At 37.1% G+C, this 27592-nt stretch overlaps 1 protein-coding gene across 1 annotated transcript; it reads left to right on the top strand.

Annotated features, from left to right (window-relative positions):
* On the top strand, positions 1-27316 carry CAPZA2 (capping actin protein of muscle Z-line subunit alpha 2). Its single transcript, XM_009910467.2, has 10 exons — positions 1-129; positions 11829-11892; positions 13817-13868; positions 14569-14632; positions 15129-15335; positions 16419-16498; positions 18025-18103; positions 21504-21575; positions 24088-24150; positions 25030-27316. The coding sequence occupies exons 1-10, from the start codon at positions 91-93 to the stop codon at positions 25168-25170; spliced, it is 861 nt and encodes a 286-aa protein (XP_009908769.2). The 5' UTR covers positions 1-90; the 3' UTR covers positions 25171-27316.
* Positions 27317-27592: the final 276 nt, after the last annotated feature.

The raw sequence follows: 27592 nt of genomic DNA, 5'->3' as shown, positions 1-27592 counted from the left end.
CCCCAGCGAGCCGCGCAAGTGGCGCGGGGGTCCCGCCCTTCCTGCCTGGGAGGGAGGAGACGGAGGAGGCGGCCGCAGCCGGACGGGAAGATGGCGGACCTGGAGGAGCAGTTGTCTGACGAGGAGAAGGTAGGGGTGGTTAAGGATGTTGCTCCAAGTCGGGCCGTAATTTTGTACTCCGGCCTTTTGATCCGGGAGCCCGTGGGGCGACCTCGGCTCTCGCCCTGTGGTTCGTATTTTTATCGTCGCCCTGCGACAGGCCTGTCAGTTGGGGGGCGGTATGAGGGTCGGCCGGGAGGCCAGCGGTGAGGGCTGGCCAGGCAGCCGCGCCAGCCCCGGCGTATGTCTCGCCGCGCCTTCTACGGTACGGGTCCATCGGGGGGCGGGGTTCTGTGTCCGGTGAAGGCAGTGGCTGTCCTGCCGGCTCCCTGCCGCCTCCGGGGCGGCAGACACGACCGCTGCGTGCCGCCGCCCCCGCCCGCTGTGTGGCAGGGAGAACGGTGAACGGAGGACGGTAGGCAGAGGTAGGAAGGACACGGAGGGACTCATCCCTTCCCTTCCTCCACTTCCACTTCCCGTTTGCGAGGCGTCTTGCCCGTGCTAACTGGCTGCTCCGGAGCACCGGCTCTGCCCTTTCTACAGAGGGGCTTTCTCTGTTCCGTGGCCCTGGCTCCTGAGCAGAGCCGGCCTTAAATGTCGCCTCTCCTTTCACTCCTCTAGGCTCCGGGAGAAGATAGAATACGGGAGATTTAAGAGTGGAGGGGAATGTGGAGATGAGGAACCTTTTTTGAGTTCCTGTTAGGAGGCAGCGATTGGGGAAGTGTAAGGTCAAGGAGCAGAGGGGCTGTGTTAACGAGATGTAAGTGTAATCTCGTTTTGGGCCAGTTGGAGACTTCTTAGATTTAAGACAGGTTTTTCTAGAAAAATCTCACTAGGAGCAGGATGTCTTGTAAGACCTCAGTTATCAGTGCACCGTGTCTTCCTCTTTTGGACCCAGCTTCATGGCATCTGCCTGTTTCAGAGCTAGGGTGTGGTGTTTTGTATACATGGTGCTGGTGCACAGCTCATGCCTATTACATACATGGTATCATTCATTTTTTACTTTAGAAACGTAGGATTTTATGTCTATGGAAGCTATAGAGTGCTTAAGTGTGGGAGACTTCAAAATTGTTTCAAACTTCTTTGAAGTTGAAAGATGTCTAAACTATCTTAAGTAGTTGCAATAAGGCAGGTTTTCTGCACGTTTCAGGTTAGCAGGACCACATTTCAGAACTAGAGATGCACTGGTACACCAGGAGGTGCACAGCACCAAGATCTCACTTTTCTTTTTTTTTTTTTTTCCCCAAAATCTTTAAACCCATGTCCTCTACTTAATTCACATTGAAATGCCTCCTAACTGCTGGTGCAAGTAGTAATGCATTCAAGAAGTATATGTGATCTGTGATTCTTTTAGCTCGTTACAGAAAATACAAGTAATTCTAATCTAGTACCTTGTTCCTAGAATGTATGCATGACCAAGTTATCTTGGTATCACTGAACGGTTAAGGCTGGAAGAGACCTCTGGAGGTCGTTTTGTTCAACTCCTCTGTTCAAGCAGTGTCATCTAGAGCAGGCTGCCCAGTACTGTGTGCAGATAGCTTTTGGAATTCTCCAAGGATGGATAGTCCATAACCTCTGTGGGCAACCTGTGTCAGTGCTTGGTCACCCTTACAGTAAAGAAATGTTTCCTTATGCTCATACAGCACTTCCTGTGTTTCATTCTGTGCCTGTTGCTGCTTGTCCTGTCAAATTGTAACCAATACAATGACAGTTTTATCTTGCCTCTGTATGATCTGAGAAGTACTGCCTGTCCTTTTGGAACTGATGAAGTTCTGAACTTTCTTCTATTTATTCATCCTGGGTTTTCTTTTCTCCCAAAATGGATGCAGACCTTCTAGAGAGACTCTTCCTGCCTTAGTGTAAGTGAATGGAATCTGCACCCTTCCATTGTAAATTTAAATGGATTCCTTTTTCAGTCTCATAGAAAATTGATTGTCCTGTATGTATGGATTTTTCCAAGCCTGGTAGTATATTTTATTGGGTAATAAAGCAAAGATGGATAACACTACAAAGTCTTGGAAAAGCTGGCAAATCTCCAGACAGCTCTTGTGGTGCCTTAAGATTTAATTTTGCAACATGTAAGTTGTGCTATCGTTTTACAATAAAAATGTTATCTCAAACATTTGGTTTTACTGAGCTAAAAAAAAAGAAGTCAGCTGGATAGCATTTGGAAAGCACACCCTTCTCACCCACCCAGTTGGGACTATAAATAAATGTACTAATAAAGGCAGACAGACAAACATTCATTTTCTTGGAGAATGAACTGCATGACTCTTCATTATACTTTCCTCCCATGGTATGGAACTGGTAGTATTGAACACTGATACAGATGATCAATAGAGACATATTTAGAACACTGGTTAAAACTGGTGAAATTTAAGAAAGGGAACAAAATAACCTAATAATGCTGTAAAAGCATAAGTAAATAGGAGATCAATTAATGTAGTGATTCAGTAAGTTCAGAAAGATCTTTGATTCATGTCTATCTTCATGTATAATCAGTAGATTTAAGTTGCAAAGGCAGTACATCCATTTGTAGCAACTATACCTTCCTGTTGCTATCAGGCAGTCACTTTAAGCTAAGTTTAGCTGTAATGTAGTTCAGATTAAAAATTTGCAGTGTTTGGCAAAATTGACAATACAGAAAAGGCATTAATTGGAACAGTAGCAAAACATAGAGTCCAGATAAAGAAGCTTTAAAACCAAGGAAGGAGCAGAGCCAGTTGACAAAGAACATGATTTCAGTATGCAAGACTGCTTAACTGGTTTTGAACCCAGTCTTCACATTTTAATATGAGATTTTTGAAGACTTGCTCATCTTTCAGTAATGATAGTAAGTGTGAGGACAAATACTTGCTTCAGTCTATAAATAAAAATGAGAAGTGAGAGGTGGAAAGCTTGAAGCCCTGGACTCTTCAGTGATAGCAATGGAAAGTCATCACTTCTGTGCCCTTCTGATGGGAAATGCATCATCACTTAAGTTTTAAACCCAAAATCTATTTGTCCAGCATATTGGATACAGTTTTGTTAAACTCCAGGAACCACTTTTTTAATTTAAATTGCATTCCAGTTTCTGTGGAAATTGTTTTCCGTCCTGTGGCTGTGTCAAACTAATAAACCTATTTAAAATATTTTTAAGGGACATCGTAATGTGAATATGAAAGCTATAATTATGAAATTAGCATTCAGTCCATTTTTGGTGACTCAAGTAGACATTTAGTGTTAAACATGAAACCTGTCCACCACAAAGCACAGAAGTTAAATAGCTGAGTTGGAAAGGGTAGAATCCTCATAGGAAAGGGTAATACATTGTTTTTTAAGTGCAAAATTAGCTCTTGCATTTCTTAAAATGTCCAGCATATAAATACAGGAATTGTCAAACATGGTTTTACAAAAAGGAAATACACCACTTTCAGTAAGGTTATACCTCAGTAGTTCCACTTGTTCAGGAAGGTGGAGTTTAACAGTAGGTCAGCTTTCTCTAATTAGAGCAAAACTTTTCTTCTGATGAGGAAGTAGTCCCATTTTGTGAAAATGAGCCAGCATTGCTTCCAGGGATTTCCTGGTGTACACTCATAACTTAAATTTGCTGTCAAAACCTACAAATTCAAGTAATAAAAGTGGCTGCCTTACACCAACAAAAGTCTGTAGTGTACTTTTGTCAGACTGTTTAAGGAAAACTTGTTTCTTTAGTCAGTGCTATAAGATGAAAGGTCTATGCCAGTAGCATGAATTCACTCGTGTGTAACTTTGTCTGTAAAATGCTGTATGTTTGCAGCAGGTTGCACTGGCATGTACAAGCCCACCAGTGTAGGAAGGTCAGGTTTAAGTGTTTCCTTAATGCAAGTACAACCCTTTTTCCTGAAATGTCTTTGGAAGCATTAGCAGAGATTTTTTACAAAAAATTTACTTTTTAAAAATCTGTCCTCTAAATTACTCATTTTGGAAGGATCTCAAATTCTGAGTTTTAGAATTTCCTTGAATGAGACTTGGAGACCATCGATGGTTAGAAGCAAAATGTGTGGGACTAGAAGCAGGATTTGAATAGCCTTTTCTAAGTATAATTGCACTGTAATTTATGCAGTAATCCTAAGGTAAAATTTTGCAAATGTCTTTAATGTTAGTGTCCTTAATATTAGATCAGCATATGCTTTTATTTCATATTTTAAAGTGCGGCTCTGCTAAGGTGTCTAGCAAGAGGCCCTTGTGAGCTCTCTGGCTCTTGTTTATATGTAAATTCTGAATGAAACTGGAAGTGCTTTAGCCAGTTCAAGTAAAAGGAACTTCACTTAAATGTGAAATAACTAGATTGCTGTTCAAGAATACTCTGCTTAATTTGCTACATTATTAAACTGTTAACATTTTTCCACAAGTAAAATGTAGAAGAAGTTGTGACCAAGGAATTCCTCTTACAAAGGTGAGGTTAAGCTCAATTATTACACTTCAGTAACATTTTGACGAAATTCTTTAATGACAGTGAGGAAGCTGGGAGTGCTTCTCAGACTGATGTGCAGTTCTTATATAGCACTTCTTCCAAGATTAAGATTTTTATGTATAACCTGAGATACAGTGTGTGGTCTTGAGTTAGGACTAATTACAGTGAAAAATAAAGGCATTAATACCCTTAAGATTAAAGGAAAGAACAGAAATACGAATCTCTGAGAAATTACAAAAGTGTTCAATGCTGGAAAAATGATCATATACTGTATGTACAACTGCATTTAATAAATTCATCTAGTTGTAGAGTCATACAGTCTGGAAGAAACTTTATAAGGTAACTTGAATGTTGTTTGGCCAAAGTGGGCCAGCTTCCATCAGGTTGGTTGGGGACTTACTAGTCCACAGACTCTGTGGGTGACGTCTTGCAGTGACGAACTACACCTATCATCAGAAACTTCTCTAATATTTAATTGTTGGACCCTGCATCCAGTACTACTTGTCATTTCTCTGTACACATTTGTATAAAGTTACTAAGCAATTCAAAATTCGATTTTAGACAAGTTAAAAATAATTATCTGAAGCCTGATAATGAATAAAAAGGAAACCTGTTACTCTAAGATCAGTGATCTATAAAACTGCAGTTCATATAGTCATCTGTTATTAGTAGTTTGAAGAAGGTAGGTATTTAGTAATGACTTCTACCATGTCATAGAGTATTTACAATGCAGTGGCACCTCAGGACCATCAAAGGACCTGTTCTTGCTGCTTTTGTGCTTGCAGAGCTTCCGCATAAGCTTGCTAGTCAGGAAACCACATAGTTTAAGTAGATAAGAGAAAGAAAGTGAACCAAAAATAAAGAGTAATAAAATGAATTATTGTCAAATCTGGTAATGAAAGAGACTATAGTTTGTGGTATAACAAATAAGACTGTATTGCCCACCAACACAGTAATCAACATATAGTTCTGCTATGAAATACCATCTTTGGGTGATTTCAGTTTTGGCAGACAGCAAAAAGTAGGATAAGGGATTTTAACCACATTATGTAGTGATTCAGTGTATTTTTTTCTTGGGTAGCACAATATAGTATTCACTTCCAGTTTTTGTAGGTGAGGTTTTTCAGATTTTTCTTCTTAATATATGATATGTAAAGTGATTTAAGATGGAAAATTTTATTTTATATATGCTGCTCAGGGGCCTTAAAAACAATTGACATCTTTCAAAATGGTTATTTTTGTGAAGATAAATCTCATTATCCAAGTTTTCATATAGAAGGAATGGAATTAGAATACCTCATGCTGTGTAGGATTTACTTTTTGCATCACTATTAAGTGCTCGTCCTGTTACGTACACTTAAATACTTGTATATTAAAAATAATTGAGGAAAACACATGTTCTACAGATGCAATGCAGCCTCAGGCATTATTATGAAGGAAATGTCTGTTCAGTCAAAGCCATAGGCATGGAATGTGCCCCTCCTTTCCTGTGCCACAGAACCACATTTTTGCAGTGTTTTCTTCCTCATCTCTTCAAGAAGCAGAAGTAAATGGAGTACTACACATTTTCCAGTTGAGTTTGGTAGGAAAGCAGTTACAACACTAATTTTTTATATTAATTCCTTCTTTTTTATCAGAGTTACTGCCTTTGCTCCATGTTTGTGTGAAATGCTGCATTGTTTTGGAATGCCCTTTGAAATTATATCCATGGATATGGGAGAGGTTTCATGAGATGCTGAGAAGCTAGTTTGCTGCCGATGTGATAATCCCTTTCTCATATATATGTTCTCGGTGCTTGTCATACCATTTGAAGGGTTGTTCACATCACTGAACTTTTAGCAACAGGAAGCAGTAATTACTTAAAGCTCTCTCTAAGTTATTTGGTTGCTGTATTCTTGTCACCTTCTAAAGCTGTTAGCTGGATCAGTTTCCTCTCTGGATGTTCACGTAAATAGGTGAGCACTGGTGATACAAAGGAGCTTGTAAATGTGGATCACAGGGTTATTTGGGAGGAGGCATGGAGATCAGTCCTTTTGGTGGCAGCAGCAACGCAGTAGTAGGTCAGTTTGTGCTGCTTTGGAAATACCCCTAGCTCCTGTTCTATTTTAAAAGATACATTGCAATTGCTGGTGTAAAATCCTGGGAAGTATCTAACCCAAGAATTAATAAGTAATTTGAGCCAGTAATACTAAGTATCTGCTGTCCAAAGGAGAAGATAGTTACATTTTTTAGACATTGAAGGGTTTGCAAACTCAAAAACTATGTTGATGTTTGACATATCATCAGGCATTGCATCTTGCAAATGATCATTTGAACCTTTGTCTGTGTTCCTTGATGTCCTGCATGTATCAATGTAAAATTAATTTTGAGTGGTAGATGTCAGAGCAGTTTTGTTGTTCATTAGAAGTTAAAGCTGCATATTGAAAAATACCAACTATGCTGAACTCAGACCATGAGTTTGAATCAAACTCAGAACTCGGTAAAACTGGACAAGTCTTTTGTCCAGTATCCCTATGGGTAGTTGGTAGTGAAAGCAAGATACTAGAGTGACTTACATGTTATTGTGAGTGTGAATTACAGGGTCTTGAAAGAATTGGAGCTTATCTCGTTTGAATCAGTTGAACTATTAATATTTCAGCAACTACAGGCTAATTGTGAGAACCCCTATAGCTACCTGTAAATACAGCTCAGTGGATCAAGACAAAGCCATTTGCTTAGTTGCCTGCAGAAAGGTTTCCTGAGCCAACAAAAACTATGGCAGAAGGAATGACTCTGGGAACCAGGCTCTCTGGGCTCTGTGTTCCTAGAGCAGAACCAAAGAACTCCCTTCTTTCAAATGCAGTATCTGTTTGGTTTTTTGCCAAACATAGGTTCCTGTGAGTAGGAATTTTGTTTTGTTTTTGAAGGAAGCAAAGGTATTCTCTGGAAGCCAGAATATAAATGCATCATATACAATGCCTTGCTCCTGCAAGAGAACTGTACTAGTCTCAAATTAGTAAAAAAAGCAAGTTTTGTTTGCAGATGTTAAAGGTTCACTGGTAAAAGTAACTGGTAGAAGATCTGTTGCTTTTTTGTGTCTGGTTGGTTGGTTTATGTTTGGGTTGTTTTTTTCCTGTAATTAGCAGCAAAATTGGTTTTGAGTGGAGATGTATTGTGGGTGCCTTCTGTTCCTCCACCTCCATATTATCGTGTAGTTTTTAGGTTAAAAAAAGGTTTTAAATTCCACATCACTATTTAATTTTTAGAGCAGTTGACTTCTACTTGTTAGGAATGTAGAGGAAGGGTAGGTCTCCCTGATGCAAGGAGTTCACAACTGAACTTGAAATAAGTGATGGGTAAGAAAGAGTAATGGCAAAGTATGTGGTTTCACAGTGTCTTTCTTATCAGCATGTTTTTCATATGCAGCGTGGTTGTTGACTGAAGGAGTGTACTGTTAGGGTTCCTGGCAAGTACAGCAGTATTTAAGTAAAATCGAAAAGGGGGAAGAGGAGAGGGGAAGAAAAGCTATCTTAAGTTTTAATGTCCATATTACTGTTAGGGATCCCCTAGCTGATTATAAGAAATTAGCACATCTTAGTGGAGCTGATACTGGCATGGCATTGTGGGAGTCCCTGCACTTTGCAAGCGCACATTCATGACCATATATAGGCACATGCATCAGGGAAGGTTGGACTGTTAAAATGTGCAAGGGACAGGAAGAGTAGTTTGGGGGCATTTGAAGTCTCTGCATATAACTTCTTTTAAGATGTCTCACACTGGGAAAGGTGGAGTAGTGGGATTTCTCAATGTATCTGTTCGGTGTCACACCTTGAAAGAAATTCCTACTCTGTGCATTTTGTGATTCTGTGAAATAAAGGCAGAAGTATGAAAACAAGGCAGCATTCTGTGCATTGCTGCCTTGGTGCTTATGTAATCTGAAAGCTGCAAATACTGTAGTAACCTAGTGTTGGCATTTGTTGATAGACTAATTGGTTTAATCTCTAGTAGAATGAAGAATCTGGCATTATTAGACCTCATGTCCATGCTCATCCAGTACAACTTCATCCTTTTATCTTTCACTAAACTTCACAGTCTGAAGTTTTACCTTAATTGAAATAGTTTATAAAATGAAAAAGCTTGTAACTGATATGATGGGTAGCATTTGGCCTCACTTGAATTAAGTAAGTATATTTCACATTCTCTTATGTACTGATGCAAGACTAACATTCAAGCAAGAGTGTGACTTGTGTATATCTGAAAATTAGATAAAGAGAACTCCTGCAATGGGGAATTAATGCTCAAATCTGCATGAAGTCTCATTTCACAGAAACGTGATGGTTTGCTTCAGTAAATGCACAACTCTTTATATAGGCTTGTGATAAAAGCTGTTTGCAAGACCTGGGTTTTGTGGACTATCAATGATCAGATATTCCATGTTAGTGAACTCTGAAGTTTATAGTTTCTTGCAAGCTGCTCTGCAGACATTTAACTGGAAACTGTGTGTGTAATTCATATTTTGGAAGCTACATCAATAAAACACGGTCTTAAACTTTAGGTGGTGTTTTGGGAGCAACTAGAGTAGTGAATGCAGAAACTTCAGGTTTTCTCTCTGTCTTGGCTTTGTGTCTTCTGGAAGAATACCCAACTGTAACCTATTTTTTTGTTGCTTGATGATACATGTGTAAAGTTCTTGTACTGCATGTGAAGTCATTTAGATTTTCAAAATACTATGTTGTGTTTTGACTTTTACAAGTCTCAATGTATTGAATAACCAGCATTGGTTTCAACTAATGCATGTGATTGTGTTTTCTTAAACAGGTTTCAGCAAAAATAAAATCCTATCTCAACTGGACTGTGCTGCATTTGAGTTTTTTGCTTGTTGCTTCATATTACAAATGTCTCTTGCTATTTTTAAGAAAGCCCGTAAACACCCTATTTTATATGGACTATCCCTTTATTTAAATTATCCTTCTTCACTTGATAGTTGAGCCAGTGACTTTTTACTGGCAAAAGGGGGACATCTTCATCTCATTGAAGCTCTTTTTATGAGTATTCATTTATCCTTCAATATTATTCTGGCTTTGGGAAACAGAAGCCTCCTTCAGAGAATTTATTTCTGGAAAAACTCAGAGGCAATAAAGAAGCTGTAAGTGCTTCCTACTTCCCAAGCAAGACTGTGGGATTTAATTCTTCAATATGAGGTTCTTGTAGGACGAGTTGAGGAAATGTATTTTCAGATAGTCATCTCTACAGATAAGTTGGTTTAACTGTTGAAGAAAAGTGGATCATTTTAAATGGGCTTCACCACTGAGTGGTGGTATGCTGTTAGCAGTAAGTTGCTAGGGCTACTTGATGGGGAGAATTCATTGATATTTGAACATCCACAGTGAGGCAGCTAAGCAATCTCTCAGGACACTCTTAAGCTAGAACCACCTCTCCCAGAGACCATTGTCTGAAACTTGGGCATAGGCTGCATTTCAAACAGGAAGCTCCCATAGAAGCTTAACTGAAGGTGCTGGAAATGCCAACTATGGTTCTGGTAGTATCATGTATTTGGGATAGTGACATCGTATCAAGAGAGCTATAAATGCCTCATAGGGCTTGTGCTCCAGACCCCTCACCAGCTTTGTTGCTCTTCTTTGGACACGCTCAAGCGTCTTAACATCTTTCTTGAACTGAGGGGCCCAGAACTGGACATAGTACTCAAGGTGTGGCCTAACCAGTGCTGAGTACAGGAGCAGAATGACTTCCCTGGTCCTCTAGGCCACACTATGTCTGATACAGGCCAGGATGCCATTGGCCTTCTTGGCCACCTGGGCATGCTGCTCACTCATGTTCAGCTGGCTGTTGACCAGTACCCCCAGATCCCTGTCTGCCTGGCTGCTCTCCGGCTGCTCTCTAGCTGCTCTGTCCCCAGCTTGTAGCATTGCATGGGGTGTTGTGGCCACAGTGTAGAACCTGGCACTCACTTGCTAAATCTCATGCTGTTGGACTCTGCCCATCTATCCAGCTTGTCAAAGTCCCTCTGCAGAGCCCTTCTACCCTCTAACAGATCAACACCTGCTCCCAGCTTGGTGTCAACTGCAAACTCAATAATGGTGGACTCAATCCCCTCATCCAGGTCATCAATAAAGATATTAAACAGGATTAGGCCCAACACTGATCCCTGCGGGAACATCACTAGTGACTGGCTGCCAACTGGAAGTGGCACCATTCACCACCACTCTCTGGACCCAGCCATCCAGCCAGTTCTTAACCCATTCAGTAAACAAGAAAACCCAAGCAAACAAAACAAAACCCGAACATGTTTATGTTCTTTTGGTAAGCACAGCTTACTGCAGCTGTGTAGCAAATCAGTTCAGGGAACAACATGTCAGGGGAAAAGGAAAATTAAACTTTCAAATTTTGCTTGTCTAAGCAGGAGGGAAAAAGCACAGGCAGGTGTGTGTACTTTTTGTGGTAGTATTGATTTAATGCTGTATTTTATGTGCAAAAAGTTGTAGCTGAAGCCAAATGCTTGAGGACTTGAATTAAATTCTCTAGGTGTCCTTTTCTGTCTGCTGATACCATGCTACTAAGAGAGGCCTTACAGGTAGATGCAGTGACATTACTTTAGTGTCTCTGCAAAGTTTTTTTTAACTTTATGTAATTTATTGGTTTTAAATTAGAGAAGAGTAGATTTAGGTTGGACATTAGGAGGCAGTTCTTTAACATAAGGGTAGTGGAACACTGGAGCAGGTTGCTGTGGCCCCATCCTTGGAGATGCATATTCAATGTCAGGCTCGACAGGGTTCTCGGCAACCTAATGTAATGGAGGATGTCCCTGCTCAATGCAGGGGGATTGGAATAGCTGACCTTCGGAGGTCCCTTCCAACCCAGACCATTCTATGATTCTATTGATTACTGCCTAGTTGTGGGCCTTTTGGAAAGTTTAAAACCATTGGATGTGTAGTAAAATTACATCATCACAGTGTTTGACTGTCTTGGAATGTGTGTTAATTCCCATGCATCCATGAACTAAAAATTTAGATAGATTGTGAATAAAATATTGATCTTGTCTTTCCTTGTCACCAGTAATACAGAACATGAGTCACTCCATTGTTCTGTTTCCATTGCATATAGTCTCTACTGTGTTTGAAGAGGTTGAACTCTACATTCTGATTTTTTTTACCAAAGTAGTTTAAATAATATGAACAATATATAGAACAGTGGGAGGTGTGTAGTTTCATGTTTGGATATTAAACTATACAATGCATCATTGTTTTGGATAGAAATGAATGTAAGATATGCAGTCACAATTGTTTTTGTATTTAAGGTGCGTATAGCAGCGAAATTCATAATTCATGCTCCTCCTGGGGAATTCAATGAGGTGTTCAATGGTGAGTTATCCATCTGCTCTGTCCTTTTATTTAAGGCATCTGTTTCCAAAATTGTGTTGCTGATTACTCTCACGAATTTTGTTTTGCTTTTAGCAGCTCACGATGTAAGAACTGCTTTGTAGCTTGGCACAATAAGCTTTACAGTCACAGGACAGCTTGGAGTTTAAATGCAAAAGGAGGGAAGTGCCACTTTGTGATGCAAGAATAAGATTTCTTTCTGGTTTTAATCAGTCATTGATTAACAGTTGCTAGGGTTTTCATTTAGAAGAACCATGTATGCTCCTTTTTCAATCTTCTGATAGTCAGTTATATTTTTCAACAGAAATTGAACTAGCTGAAATGAAAATGGTCTGGTTTTTAAAAGAAGAATCTTGAATATGCAAAGGACTACTACTTCATGATAGTTGTTAAAAGAATATTAATCTTCTCCAAACATTATTAAACCTTAAATTCTGGGCACACTTAATTTTACTGACTATTGGTACGAGTGAAAAGAAACTGGAAATTAGCTTCTTTCAACCATTGTTGCCTGAATTTTACCTAAGATTTTTCTTTAAAAATTGCTGTGTTTGTCTTGAATCAAGATACATGGGCATACATATATAAGAAAGTGTATGGTTTTTAGCTGTATCTTACAAAAGTTTCTGATGCTATTTAAGAAGCAAGTTTAGTATACTTCTAGTCAGTGTCAGGCTGAGAGAGGTTAAATTTGTTAAAGACAGTAGTGGTTTTGGACATCTTGTTTTTCACTTAAACTGTGAGCTTATTATTATTTAAACTTAGCTCATACTGTATTTGTGAAATGAACTGTTGATGAGTTGCTCATTTAACCCAGCTCCCTGAAAGTTAATACAATTTCTTATAGCAGTATTTCTGTAAGCTTTATTGATAAGCTGTTTTGTAGTTGAAACTAATTGCTCAGTAACAGAGTACAATATGTTTGAAAACACGTAACAAAACTTTGCCATAAATGTAACCAGTGTTCAGTGAGATTCAGACTGATTTCTTAGGAAACTTTAAATTCTAAGTCTGTAAATTATGGTTTTGCCTGTTTGATGTGGTGATTTTTGAGTTTGTGGTGGGTTTGTTGTTGTTTTTATTTTTTTTTTTAGAATAGAGGGTGGGCAGTGGTGTTTTGATGTGGGATGAAGTGTTTTGGTTGTCATTTTGGTTTGGGTTTTTGAAGACAAATACTTCAAATGTATCCTGGAATATGTTTTTTTCACTTGCATGATACTTCGGAAGTTTTGATAAGAGTTTAAAATGTTTTAGTGAGACTACCGATCAGTTAATGATCTGTGCATAAAATTATTATTAAAATAGTGCATAGTAAAAATGAAGCTGATAAGTTCAGTACATAAACAACAATTTACTGCACAGTAAACACAAAGTCAATTTTGGAGAGTATTGACTTTATTCTGTATTCATTGGTTTCTTGTATGATGGTAGAAGTGGTATTGCGATATATTGTGTTCTGACTACTAAGTGTCATTAAAGAAAGAGAGCAAAAATAGTAAGGCTTTGAAAAATAAAATATAACACCTACCATATCAGTGTTGTCAAAATACAGTAACCACTACTATATATAACGTATGAGGGATTTGGTAGTTTACATCTTAACAGTGAACTTGTTTGAATCCTGTGCTATTCTAATTCAGAGTTTCGCTTAAGAACTAGTTTGACAGATGCCTGGAGCTGTCACATAGCCTGGAGAATATGGCTTACATTTGCTTATCAGATGATGTTGGCAGGGATCCATTTCTGTACTACTTGCCTCATTTTGTTCAGCCAAAATAAGGGAATATGAAGGAATAAACTTCCTACCTAGTAATCTGTATAGGGTGCAGTGTGTTGACATTTGTTAGGTGACTAGAACAAGTTAATGAGTTAACTGTACTTTTATGTTGTAAATGTTTCCTTTTAGATGTTCGGTTGCTGCTTAATAATGACAATCTTCTCAGGGAAGGAGCAGCCCAGTAAGTACCAGATGCCACATATTCCGTTGCATAAAAGCAAAATGTTTTTCTGTACATCTTTCACTGTCAGTAAGTGATTTGTTTAAAAAAGATGTGTGCTTGATAGTAACACTGTGTGTGTTGTGCATCTTTGATCAAGATTAAATTCTTGGCAAAGATGAGATTAGAGCAATTGTTTTGGAAAGGGGTGACCTGGATTTTGGAACTAGTCTCCACCTTTTGGTATTCCATTTTCTGTTTTCTTGGTTATGTTATAGGCGTTGAACATTGTAAAATAAGGCTTCCTTAGACCCTACTTTTATATTAAAACACTATGCCTACTGTATTTTATGCCAAGTTTTGTTTCATCTGTAAGAATGCAGTTGTCTGTTTTAGTAGATTGGATCGCTGTGCAATTCAAACTTTATCTGCTCATCCAGTTTCTCCAAGTTAGTGCAAAGCTTATGTGTTTGTCTATATCAGATTGCTTTTGAGCATCAATCATTATGTAATGATGACTGGAATCTGTAATATGAGCACTGAATTAACCAAGGTGATTCCAAGCATTTGGGCATGCTGAATAATGAAGCATTGATACCACTTTTTGATGTGTCATTGCCCAAATTGTTACCTATTATTTAAATCTCTTACAGCTACAAAGGGAAAAGATTGTGTTTGATACAAGCTTTTGGTGGTGTTTTGTTCTGTTTTTCTCTTGTAGTGCATTTGCACAGTACAACTTGGACCAGTTTACTCCAGTAAAAATTGACGGTTATGATGAACAGGTATGAAAACAACAAAGTACTTGCAATGTTCCTTAAACTCTTAAAGATTTTCTGGTATCAGAGCATACATTAGCAAGAAAATGAAAAGAAATGCATCTTCCCTGCCAAAATACAGATTATTGGCCTCCAAATCTGTAACTTAGTCATTTAGAGCACCTGAAGAGCCATTTCAGTCTGTGTCGTTAGCTTAAATTCTCTCCGAGCTGATTTAAAGCTGTAAAAACAATTTCCTCCATCTTTAGTATTGGAAAACATAAATTCCCACATTGCATTGTGTGCTGCAGTAAAGAGGGTAAGATGTGGGATTTACTTTTTTTAATCAGTGTGTCATGTTAGCCTTATCCATTCTTGCCATCTGCGTATTTTGTTTAAAATGTGAGTCTTTGGATATGAGTAAGCTCCAGTTAAGTGTAGGATGTAATTAGATTTGGCATGGTATATTTTTTTTCCTCTTTATTCAGTAGTAAATGTTATTAACTAGAGTTTTATTATGCAGGTTTTGATAACAGAACACGGTGATTTGGGAAATGGAAAATTTTTGGATCCTAAGAACAAGATTTCATTTAAATTTGATCACTTAAGAAAGGAGGCTACTGATGCTAGACCCCATGAAGTTGAAAATGCCATAGAATCTTGGAGAAATTCAGTTGAAACAGCAATGAAAGCATATGTGAAAGAACACTACCCAAATGGTGTCTGCACAGTAAGTTCTGAGTTATATAACTACTGTACCACTATGGATAGAAACCTTTCAAAAAAAGTAACTGTTTGTAAAGCAGGAAAATAAGCAGTTTTGACTGTAAAGAATTTAGTCTTGTCAAAAGGGTTCATACAGAGAAATGAAGGAAAGCTTCAGAAGTTTATTATTTTAGCTATTGGATTACTAGTAGGTGGTTGCTGCAGATCATAATGAAGACTTACTCTTCTTTCTGAAGAACTTTTATTTAAATTTCTTGAACCATTAAGATCTTCTGTAGGCTGCTGTTGGCTGATTGTGTTGATTGTGGCTACCCTGCTAGGTACTTAAAAATGCAAAAAAAATATGTGTCTTGTCTTGGTTTACTGACAAAACTGTCAGTAAATCAAACTCTTTTCTCTCCATCATGTCTCTTCTATATTGAAGCGCTAGACTTTTACCACTAGAATCAGCAGGCTCAAACAACTTCTTAAAGTAAAACCTCTCAGACTAGACAAAAATAGTACTCATTTTCTGATAGGAGCCCTGTGACTAAAATTCAGCAAACTGATACGATTGCTCTCCTGTGCTTAACCTGATGGAAGATTTAACTAGGAAAGAAATTGAGTTGGATTGGATTCCTAGGCAGTCAGATGAGTTCCAGATTTTTTAAAGCAAACCAGGTTGCATGTTCATTGAGGTAATTTTTAGTAGTATTTGATTTTAGGGATAAAGCAGAACAAAGGACCTAACTCACCTTTGTAATACCTTTTGCTAGTCTGTAAATGCCGAAATTGTCATTTACTTGTATCTGAAACCCAGCTGGTATTGCATACTGTCACAGTAGTCACTGCTATAGACTTAAAAATGAGTTCACAGCATATAAAATTTCAGTTGAGATGCTCTAACTTCAAATTTTCTAATCTTAATCTTTTCTGTATTGTAATGTCCAGTTTAGTATTTCTTGTATTGAATACTGCATAAGAACCATACTGGCTATGAAATTAAAATTTACTGTTTATGTAATAATAATATTACTGGATTCCTTTAAACAGTTTGAGGAAGACAGTATCTGAAACCTGGTTTTGTGTTGTTTCATTTCTAATTAAGGTGTATGGTAAAACAATTGATGGACAGCAGACCATTATTGCATGCATAGAGAGCCATCAGTTCCAAGCAAAAAATTTTTGGTAAGTTTCCGCATGGATACAAATACAGTAAAATACAGCAAACTGAATAACTGCACTAGTACCATTCAATTGATAATGCTTAGTTCAGAGAAGGAGGTTGCACGTGACTCTTCTCCTTCTACCCCACCTCAAGTTTTTCTGCCAAAACATTCCTTTGTGGCAAGTAAAATGGCAGACTGCACATACACAACTCCTTTATAGAACTTGGTGAACTTTGTAAAACGCCTTATGCACTTTCAGTTCACCACACTGGTACCAATATACTCATGCCTGTCTTCCCTGCCACAGTTGCTTATGCTTGTGTTACTTTCTTTGTGACTGATGCAAAAAGAACAGATCCTTCTAGTTGGCATGCCTTGGAGAAAGAATGTCACCAAAGATTAATTTAATTATTAATTATTAGGTGAGGTAGATAAAGGATGAAAGGACCTCTTCTAAACTGTGGCTTTTTTTTTTCTTTACTTTGTTGAAAGACATTTTCCACAGTCTGGAGTGAACTTGGATCTCTCTTTGCAGGAAACTGGCCAGAGTTGAGACAAATATCACAGTATTGGAATTGGGTTAAGAAAGTATCTTCTAAAAATAGCTAATACTTGCAGTTGTCTGAAGAAATGTATTTCTTTGTTACTCAGTTTGCTATTTTGCATCTGCTTGAAATTATAATAAGTAATCCTATGGGTACTGAATGGCAGTGCAGGAATCTGTTAATATCTACGATGCATTGACATAGATCTGTTAGTGGCTGTTAATTTCAAAGTCTTCATCTCTTTCTCTTTGTTGAATGTACTGGAGCTACCTAACATTAGTAGGGTCGGAACTCGTAGTATCAGCTTTGTTTCCTTATGTGAAACAAAGGAGGAATCGAAACAGGTGCAGTGCATTCTTAATAGAGCTCTAATATACTAACCTTCTAATCCACTAACCTCATTAGTCTATAGGAAAGAAGTCAGGTGAAACTATTGTCTTCCTGATCTGTTTTCCAGTTGTCTGAAACTCCCTTTTTAAGCAAGTTGGCAAAGATACTGCATTTGTAGAAGAAAGCTGGAAGGAAATAGTTGTCCAGGAACAGAAATGCTAGCGGAGCTGCAAGACCTAGTTACGGTTCAGCATAGTGGAAATTACTGCTACTTTAATGTGCTTTTCACTCAAGTTTCACAGCTTGAAGTGCGTGCAGTGTGACTTTGGCAAGTCATCTGGGTCCCAGAAACAAAATATTGTCTACATATACACCTAAGGAGGGAAGGAAGCTTAGAGGTTTTAGGTATTTTCATAAATGAAGTTCCTACTGTTACAAGGTCCTTACCAATAAATATTCTTGGTCTATATCTAGAGCTGAGGTTAAGTATTTTGGGAGACTGTTCTCTTCTTGATATAGTATGAGGCCAAATCTTTCAGGAAAAATTTTGTGCATGTGTAGTTGTACATCATACTTCATTCTCTGTTTTCCTTTGACTACCACTTGTGTGTTGGGTTGTTTTAATTTAACCAGTGTGGTGACATCTGATTTGTGTTTTACTTTTTTTAAGGAATGGCCGTTGGAGGTCAGAATGGAAGTTTACAATTACCCCTTCAACCACTCAAGTGGCTGGCATCTTGAAAATTCAGGTATGCTTATCTCAAACTGTGGCCTGATCAGTAAAGTCTCCAGTTATTATCAAGGGAGACTTGGGTCAATGTATTAAGTATTCTAAGAGAATTTGGAGACCAAATAAGCAAAGCAGAGATGCCCATTCAGTGCAGCGTTAGTGACTTAACTGCGTATTTACCTAATGCTTACAAACACAAAATATGTGTTTAATGCAGAAGACTACAGAAGGTGTATTCATTTCAGCTCAGCATATACCTTTACCTGTGCCTCACTGAGGTTTTAGGTTTCCTGTTTCTTGAATTGGCAGTGGCACAAGCCTTTTGTGAGGGTAGGCCCTTTCTGAAACAGATTTGTTTTTTAGTTGATAATAGTAGGATTTTTTCATGTTACCCTCCCTATTGTTCAGAAGGAGCAACAATTTAGTTTCAGTCATTCTGCCATCTGAAATTTTTGAATCTTCCTGTTGGCTATAGGGCACTCAGAAAGGAGTCCAAGCAGGAATGCAGAAATCTTGAGATGAGAGGAAGTCTGGGTATCATGTGCTAGACAGGGGGACTTTAACTTCCTGGATTGGGTACACACTTCTGAGTTTTTAAAAACAATTCTGTGGTCAGGGGCTAGAAACTTAGTGCAGTCTGTCTTTCAGCATAGTACTTTATTACATGTTTATAAGATGAGGAATCAAGTTCCCTTTTCCTGCTCTCTTCACACTTCTATGAGTTTTGCACTTCCTTACTGCTAAGTGAGTTGACTTCAGAAGGCAGATGCAATGAATTGTTCTGCTAGCCATAATTATTTTAGGATGTGGTAACTGTGTTCAGATCCACACGAGTGTGGGAGACTGAATCTGATTTTCCATTCTAGGGCAAATCCTATAACAGCTGGAATGATAGTCAACATTTGGACATTATGTTGACAGATTAAAGCATTTGTGCTCCTAAGTAACTTCTAGCATCCCAAGACTCCTGGCGACTCTAAATAAACTCACTTCAATCCAGCTTGCAGAAAAGCAAGCATTTTCTCCATTAGAATGCACTTTTGGCTAAGTGTCTTAAGAGATACTCCAGAACAGGCAGTCTACCTAATTCTGGGAAGGGTTGGCCAAGTAGCCTAGAAAAATAGCCTGAATAGGGAGTTTAGTCAGCTTTTAATTAGCATCTTGAGTTGGACACCAGTTGATTTTGCCTTTTATCACTATTTCATGTAATTAATGAAGTCATTATTTGATTAAAGTCTGTGTTCTGGAGAGTGATGCAGTCTCATATAGGAACTGGTTTCACCAAAGAATTTTGAACTCAGTTTCATATTTTTAGAAATTGTGCACAATTTCTTCAATTTATTTGGGAGCAAAATAATCTAGAATATGAACTCACATAAGTGAGATTTCAGAATACTGAAGTCTCAGTGTTACTTGCAGAATCTTTGACAGCAATAGAGCCTATTTCTGTAAGACTATTGTGGTTGTTGTGATAGATTATTATGATTAAGTTGGGGTAAATTCCAGCATCACCTACTGTCTTCAGCTATCTTCGGTATTTTTAAGGTCATTTCTACACTTTCTTCCCTTTTTTTAAGCATTAATAAATTCTAGTGTAGGAGATTCTCAACTGTCTTAATCTTTTCCATTGTTTAATTGTCTTCTAATTATATGTAAGAGGAAAACGGCAAGGTTTTTTTTTACTGTTTTTTGGTTGATTGGTTTTTTTATCTTTTATTACATTTTTTTTACCTTTTACTAAAACTAAATCCCTGTTGTGCCTTATGTGCTCCAATTGTGCATGGAAAACAACTGATAAGTGTACTGGTTACTAATTTTATCTCTTAAATAATTTGTTATTCTCATCCCTCTTTAGTTAATCTTTTCAAGAGGTTCTGTTCATAAAATATCATCCTTCTTGTAGTCTTCTGAGCCCAGACCTAGCATTCTGTAAGGATGTCAGCAGTGAGGTATAGTACAGAACAGTTACTTTGTGTATTTTGTATAAGATAACCCATCCCAGAATTAGATTTCACTCTTCACTTGTGTTGAGTTTTTAGGCCTGAGTGTTTGCCAAGAATATGACTCAGTGAGACAGATAAGATGTTTGTGCTGATGTTGGCCTCGGAGCACAGGGGAGGTTTTGGTCCTCTGTAGTAGATTGTGACAGAAAAGAGGAAGATTGATATTTCTCTCAGTTCTGCTGCATCTCAGAGTTTTGCACTGAGTGAGCAATTCTCACCTATCTTTTAAGAGCCCAGAAATGTTTTTTAATAAACTTATTTTCAAATCAAACAAGTATTGGGCAATAAGCAAAATAATAATCCAAGACAAATCATGGGAAGTAATGTTTCTCTTGTAGAGGAAACCATTTATCTTTTTTTTTGCTTAGATACTATAGCTGTATTTGTGTCCTATTTTCTCTACTGAAGTTCATGAAGTTGAAGGTCTCTTGCACACATGACCATAATGTATATGAAATTACAGTATTGTGCATTAATCTCCAAATTAAAATGTTACCTTGCCTAATAGGGTGAGACACAAATGTTTCAGTTTTTCATAACATCAGCTGTGTTTACTATGTTGACTTTAAAGATGCCTTTTTAAATGTCCATGAGCTGCATAGCACTTCTGTATTGTTTATGATATTTAAGCAGAATGATTATCTGTAACTTCTGTGTAACTTCTGTCCTATTCTAACTTTTTATATGCTTCCTATTTTTTAAGTTTTCCAGCAGTTGCATTAGAAACTGTTTTTTTTTCAGATCCTTCTCAATGGAATTTAAAAATACTAGTTAGTTTCAGTAGAGTTTTACTGGTTTCCTCCTCCTGCAAAATAATCAAGGAAGTTGTTCTCTAGATACAGTATTTCAAGAGTAAATAGATTTCATTCTGCTTTGCTATCTAACCTTGGCAACCTTTCTCCCAAAAAAGCTCCTTTTTCTGGATAAATAGCAGCTTTTGTTATGAGCCACATCCAATAGAGGAAAGTATCAAAACAGGCATACCTAGTAAAGGGAAGCTTGATGTTGCACTGTCCCTACTGTTTCAGTGAAGCAGAAAAACAACTTGTTGGTATCCTGAAGCCTTGCCAAAACTATTCTCAAATACAGTTTCACCATTTCAAGAGTTTCTAGTAAGGTTTCATAAATAGTATGTTGTCTTCATCATGGTGCTAATCAGAACCTGAACTTCTTTGCGTGAAGTACTACTTAAGGCACATCAACACAAAAATATTTTCAGAGTAGTTTCTTTGCTATTCCTCATGAACAGTATTTAACTTCTACAGCATTTTGGTTTTCTAATCTGTTACGTTGTTCTGCAACATTTTATTTGATTTGTTTAGGTTTGCTGTTATTATAAACATGCAGGACTTTGATTTTCCTGTATGTTGTTGCTCTACAACATTTAATGTGAGATTCTTTGATTTTTTTCTGTAGGTTCACTATTACGAAGATGGTAACGTTCAGCTGGTGAGCCATAAAGACATACAGGATTCTCTAACAGTGTCTGTAAGTGAGCTTCAAAGACCATAATGTGTATATTGAAATGACTTCTTAATTTAAAACAAGAAGCAAGCTTAAAAAAAACTCCTAAGTTTGTTGGCCAGTTTGTTCTTCTGCATGGATGGGAATTAGTGTTCTAATTTATAAATATTTTATAGGCAATATTTACCATTTTCTCCTAACATGTAGTTACTGCTTTATAATTTTTTTTTTAATATATGCTTGCATGTGGCTTATATAAACTAAATTAGCTTTTATTATAAAGCTTCAATTAGTTTAATCAGTCTTTCTGCACTTCTGTTGTGTTTAAACCTTGGTCTGCAAAGGGACCTATACAGTGGGGTGTTTTTTTTAATATAAGTTATAATAACCCACTTAAGTAGTACAATCTCTAGGAGTCTGTCTCTGTTGCTCACTGGGAGAAAACCAGTATGCTGGAAATAATAAACAAATGCCACCAGTTAAGAATAAATAATGGGTATTTACCCTTCATTTCTTTGCTATCTGTAACTGGTGCCATCAGCCTCTTGCTTTTCTGTACAGAAAGCCCTTTCAGAGATGCTTCAGCTTGAGAAGCATAACACACTTTCAGTCATCATTTTTTAAACTTATTTCCAAATGGATTGTTACAGTAATGAGGAGCAGAGGTAGAAATAAAAATTGTTTGGAAATAGTACCAGATGTAGCCTTATAAAGAGTGGGTAATGTTGCAACATGAACTCCTGCTTTTGAAACAATGCTTCTTTTGCCTACTGCAGCTTGTGTTTATAAACAGTAAGATTTTCTGTTGGCATATTCTTTAACAAAACTTAAGTCAGTGAGGTTAAACTGGCAAAGGGAAATTGTAAAAGTATTTTAATGATAATGACTTGTAGTGAACATTTTGGCTCAAAAGCTGAATTCATCATTGAAAAACATTGTTCATATAAAGAAAGGCTTGCTGGGTTTCCAGTTGCAGTAGCATCATACAGGAGGGGGAGTGTGGTGCCATCTGATAACACTTCTGGAGCTGCAGATGGAAATTTGCTTTTCACCCCCTAAGCAAAGGGATGTTTAGTCTTTAATTCAACTGAGAGTTGCTTCAGGAAAGATGACATGAAAGAAGTTCTCCTTTCAATAGCTTTTGCTTCACTTGCCATTGGAAATAAACATTATCCTGTTCTGAAATTTAATAACGCAGTAGAAGACTAGTGAGTAGAAAAACATCTACATAATTTTCCTACCTTCTGCTAGAAGTAAACCTGCTGCTTACCAATTTTTAGTCTTGCCTTTGGGATTTCTAAGGAGCAGAGGTTATAGAAGATTTTATTTCACAAAGAAGGAATGGTAGGTAGATTAAAAGGAGTCCAAACAACTGACACAACTGATATAAATGACTCCAGTTCTCTCATTGGTAGAGTTAAGCAAGTTTTGCTGGAGTTTACTTCCTTATCTCTAATTACTCTCTGAGGTAATTAAGACATCTTACCCCTTAATTTTACCTTTTATTAGCAGAGCCTTTGGAGTAATTGCCTCAGTTCATGGAAAAGTCAGACCCCTTTTATTGGTTCTACTTGGTGTTTACTTTCTCCTTTATTTCTTTGTGGTGTCCAGGAGTGCTTTCGCTGCTGCTAGATACAGTTTCAGTTTGAACACGTAGTTGAAGCTGCCATCTGGTCTTTGCCACACAGGAACAAGGAAGGGATCACATGGGGCAAGAGCACTCGGTACTTTTAAGAGCTTCTGCAAAGACACCCTTAGGAATGTCTCCAACACCAAGTTGGAAGTTTCAAAATTCATGAACCCTCACATTCTTCTTCAGACTTCTTTCAAGCACTTTAGCCAATGTGTTGGGGTTTATTTTTAAAAGAAATACATAGTTGCATACTTAAGGATGCAGATCAAAGCCAGGAAACTGTTTATCAGGCATGAGATTTGGATGTTGTCATGTGGTCTGCATTTGCAAGACATCATTTTTGCAAGATGTGCTTGGGGCTATTTTAGAAGTCCAGGTTTATAAAGTGTTTGCCTCAGCTTGGTCTGTTTAGAGATGAACAAATTTGTTTGAGTATTTTGTTTATGTTCTGCATACTTCTGTGTTAGCTGATGTTCTTTAAGCTTTCCTGAATTTGAACTGGAAGTTTAACATTGATAATGCTAATATCCCAACTTTGCATGTTTTTAGAGACTTGTGTGTGCATTGCCATGTTCCCAAATACTGTTCTGTTCCATACGTCTTTTAATTGTACCAAACAATTTTTAATCAAAATATTTTTATGAGCTCCATGATGATCTTTATGCTTGTTGCTTTTGACCATTTCTATTTTTTTAACATAATAGTGCAATACAAATATAATAATAATGTAACATATGCCATTTGTATGGATGCTTTGTTCAGTTTTGATTTAGGCACTAAATGACCACGTGTTCTCATGGAGTCTATCTGACGTCATTCATAAGTACGGGAAAAAACATTATCTAAGTGGTCGTAAATTCATGCTATACATCCAATTTAATTCAGATATTTTTTTTTTTCTAGAATGAAGCCCAGACAGCAAAGGAATTTATAAAAATCGTAGAGGCTGCAGAAAATGAGTATCAGGTACGTTGGAAACAACCAACCAACTTATCCACATGCATAACATTACCAAAGCTGGCTATAATTAGCAAGCTTTTGATATTAAGAGAATGCAGTTTCATACAAATATAAATATATTTTATGCTGCTATTAGTAGTATCCTCCATTTCCATACCTTCTGGTGATTGCACCACCTACTTAACATTACATTAGAAATTATTTTTTTGAGAGCAGAGAAGTCTTTAGTGTGATCAAATATCAGCTGTTTCAATCTCAGCATTAACTCATTCCTTAAGTGGATTTTTTTTTTTGTACAGGTTCTGTTCAGAGGCTACTTTGTTAGACAGCTTTTCTAAATATGGACTATAAGCATGATCCATTTCAATTGGTCATTTTAAAGTTAGAAAATCATAACTGCTTAATGTCCTCAGCAAAAGTGGATTCACGTTCATTTAGTTCTTGAACATAAGGTAAATTTCAGACAGAGTGTTCTGTCAGTTTTTATAAAGGAGGTCTTTTATACAAATTTACTAAGTATCATATACATCATGCTGAAGTTGATGCAATATTGTGGCCTAACTGCCATCCCCACAGAGGAAACACTGGAGTGTCTGAAATAATGATGCATAAGCGAACTCAAATCAACACTTTGTTCATGCTGCTGACCAACCACACTGTGGTTTGCTGAAACGCTTTGGCTATGGCCAGGTTTATTGTATCTGTTTGATTAATTATCTTCACATAGTTTCAATTTAACAGCTTCCCTTCATACACATATATTACAATTTAGCATATTTTTATTGAGCTATTTGAAAAGGTAACAGACTACTCAATAACTTTTTATATAATGTCCTAGTTCAGTTCTTCATGTGTCTTTGTTTTGTATGACTTTGTCTTTAACAGACTGCTATCAGTGAGAATTATCAGACTATGTCAGACACTACCTTCAAGGCCTTACGTCGACAATTGCCAGTTACCCGCACCAAGATTGACTGGAACAAGATCCTTAGCTATAAGATTGGAAAAGAGATGCAGAATGCTTAAAGTGAACATTGCATGACTGGATCATTTTAGTGTCCTTGTATACAAATAAGAATTATTACAAAAAGTATTTGGAACTGTCAAATCACCCAGTCAGCATGGGCTTTTGCCATTGAAAATCACTGTAAGTAGTTTGGTTAGAGCACAAAGCTTAGCAAATTGATATTTTTCCCTTTTCTTTCTTTCTTTTCAGAGGGTTGTAACTTCAGTATAGCTGAATATCTTCCTTTAGAGTTTCTCTTGTACCTTTCCTTTTTTTTTTTTTTTTAAATAATGAAGAGACCATGCCTTTAGTTTTTGATCACATGTTAAGAACAGTTTCAAAAATATTTTTGCATATGACAGCCCTTTCTCATGCTTTCATGTGAAATGGACAACTACCAGAATTTGCCGGATTCCTTGTGGAAATCAGTAATGTGCAGTTCTAGGTCAGTGTTGACATGGAGTTAGCCATAGGTGCTGTTTTTTAAATCACCTGTCCTTTCATTATTTGCAAAATTGGGAAAAGCATTTTCTGTTCTGTTTAAAACTTTGAGAACACTTATTTAGCTGGCTCTGTGTTAACAAGAAGAAAACATTTTTAAAGGGAAGGCCAAGGTCTAATGCTGTTTCAAGATTTTGAAATTAAATAAAAATACTTATTTCAGAAATGCATTTAATGCTCTGTTCCTGACAGTTACTTAAATGAGCTCAAACTCCATCTGCCCTTGAGGTTTTTTTTTATCATAAAGCCACAAATGTATTATAACAAGGCATATTGTAATATATAATCCTGTACTCATTACTGTGTCTGTCAGTTTATTTTTTTTCTTGGATTGAAATGTACTAAAATTCAATGTGACATTAAAATGCAAATTTTCTATTTATTTGAGTATCAGATTACTTCCTGATGAATCCTGGTTTTGGTGTTTCTATGTAATTTTTAAATCCTGCTTAAAATAGCCAGAACTTGTAGCCTATTCTCAATTTATTTGGAGGTTGTTGTAATACCAGCATCCATTGTTTCCATCTGCATTTAAGGAACATCTACATATGGAAGTCTACTTAAAACAGGTATCCTTTAACTTCATATTGGCTACAGAGGATGGAAGAAATTAACAGGACCGAAAGTAATGCATTTGTCTGGAGAGTACTTTCCCTGTCCGATATATCTTATTGAAAATGGACATCAGGTACCTAAAAACACAGACTTACTATAATGCTGTATAACACTTCTGTGAAATGCATGGACTTCACTTTTAAGTGGATAAAAGCCTATTTTTAAATATGCTACCTAATTATGGATGGAAAATTAAACAGCATTTTTTAAAAATCATTTTTCTGTAGAAGGCAGATATTTATGCACACTCCTAAACCAGGAAAGCTTACACAAAGGTTTTATATCTGTTTACAGCATGATCCAATTAATTACCTTAAACTGGTAAGTTGCAGCATAGCAAGAGAAAGATTCTAGAATTGTATTGAGTATAAAAATGTGTGTACAGTGTTGTTTACTGTTCAAATTGTAATAGCAATACCCCTATATTCTGTTCTTCAGTGCTGTCTTATAAAGGGGTGTAGAAATTGCTGCTACTTTACAGTTTTAAACTGTATAGCAGAAGAGTGGGATTTGTTCTACCACAGTCTTCCTGGATAGTTGCCCTCTTAATTGTCTTTGTAGATCAGCTTTTGAGCCCTGGTGTTTTTTAAAAGAAGGCTTATAAAAGCTGTGTGTGAGCTAATGACAGATGCTGGGTCAATGTCAAGTCAGTCTGTCAGTCTTAGAACTAAGATCTAAATACAAACCTTGTCTGATGAACTTCTTTAACATACTTAAGAACAAGATGAAAACAAAAGACAGGGAATGGACAGTTAGGAGAACTGTTAATGGGCAACAACATGCAAATAACTGTTAGAATATTGCTTATGACCAGAATCAGCACTGGCTGAAAGTCAGAATGCTATTTTTCTTACCTGAAATAGAAAGCTAGTTTTAAATATATTCCTAATAAAGAGGTATTTTACTGTGAAGTACTCTATTACTGTCTCCTCTGTTTATTCAGTCCCAGTCTGAATTCCGTATCTTCAAAGAATAGCATCCCACAGGTTCAGTTCCACCAGTAGAGATAAGTAGATTTGTGTTACTTGTATTTTCCTTCATGTTAATTTTTAGTCTGAGATAACTTTACACCTCAAACATGAAATTTAATAAGTTATATCTTCAATAAAGCAATTCATAAGTAAATTAACTATTCTGTTACTTCTTTGAAATGGTGTGCTGTATCCTACTTAGGGGTAATGACTCTCCAGATGAAGCTGATCTGAGTATCAGCTGAGGCCCATGGCACATCTGGATTTCTTGAATGCTCTCAAATTATTGGATGTCACTTGTACTTTTGTTTCTACCCCTACCCCTTTTAAATTGGAGAACTTTAGAGCTTGCTTG

Source organism: Dryobates pubescens, chromosome Z (genome assembly GCF_014839835.1).
Source record: "Dryobates pubescens isolate bDryPub1 chromosome Z, bDryPub1.pri, whole genome shotgun sequence".
Lineage (NCBI taxonomy): Eukaryota > Metazoa > Chordata > Aves > Piciformes > Picidae > Dryobates > Dryobates pubescens.
Note: the sequence above shows the minus strand (reverse complement) of the source record. Positions and strands in the feature narration are given on the sequence as shown.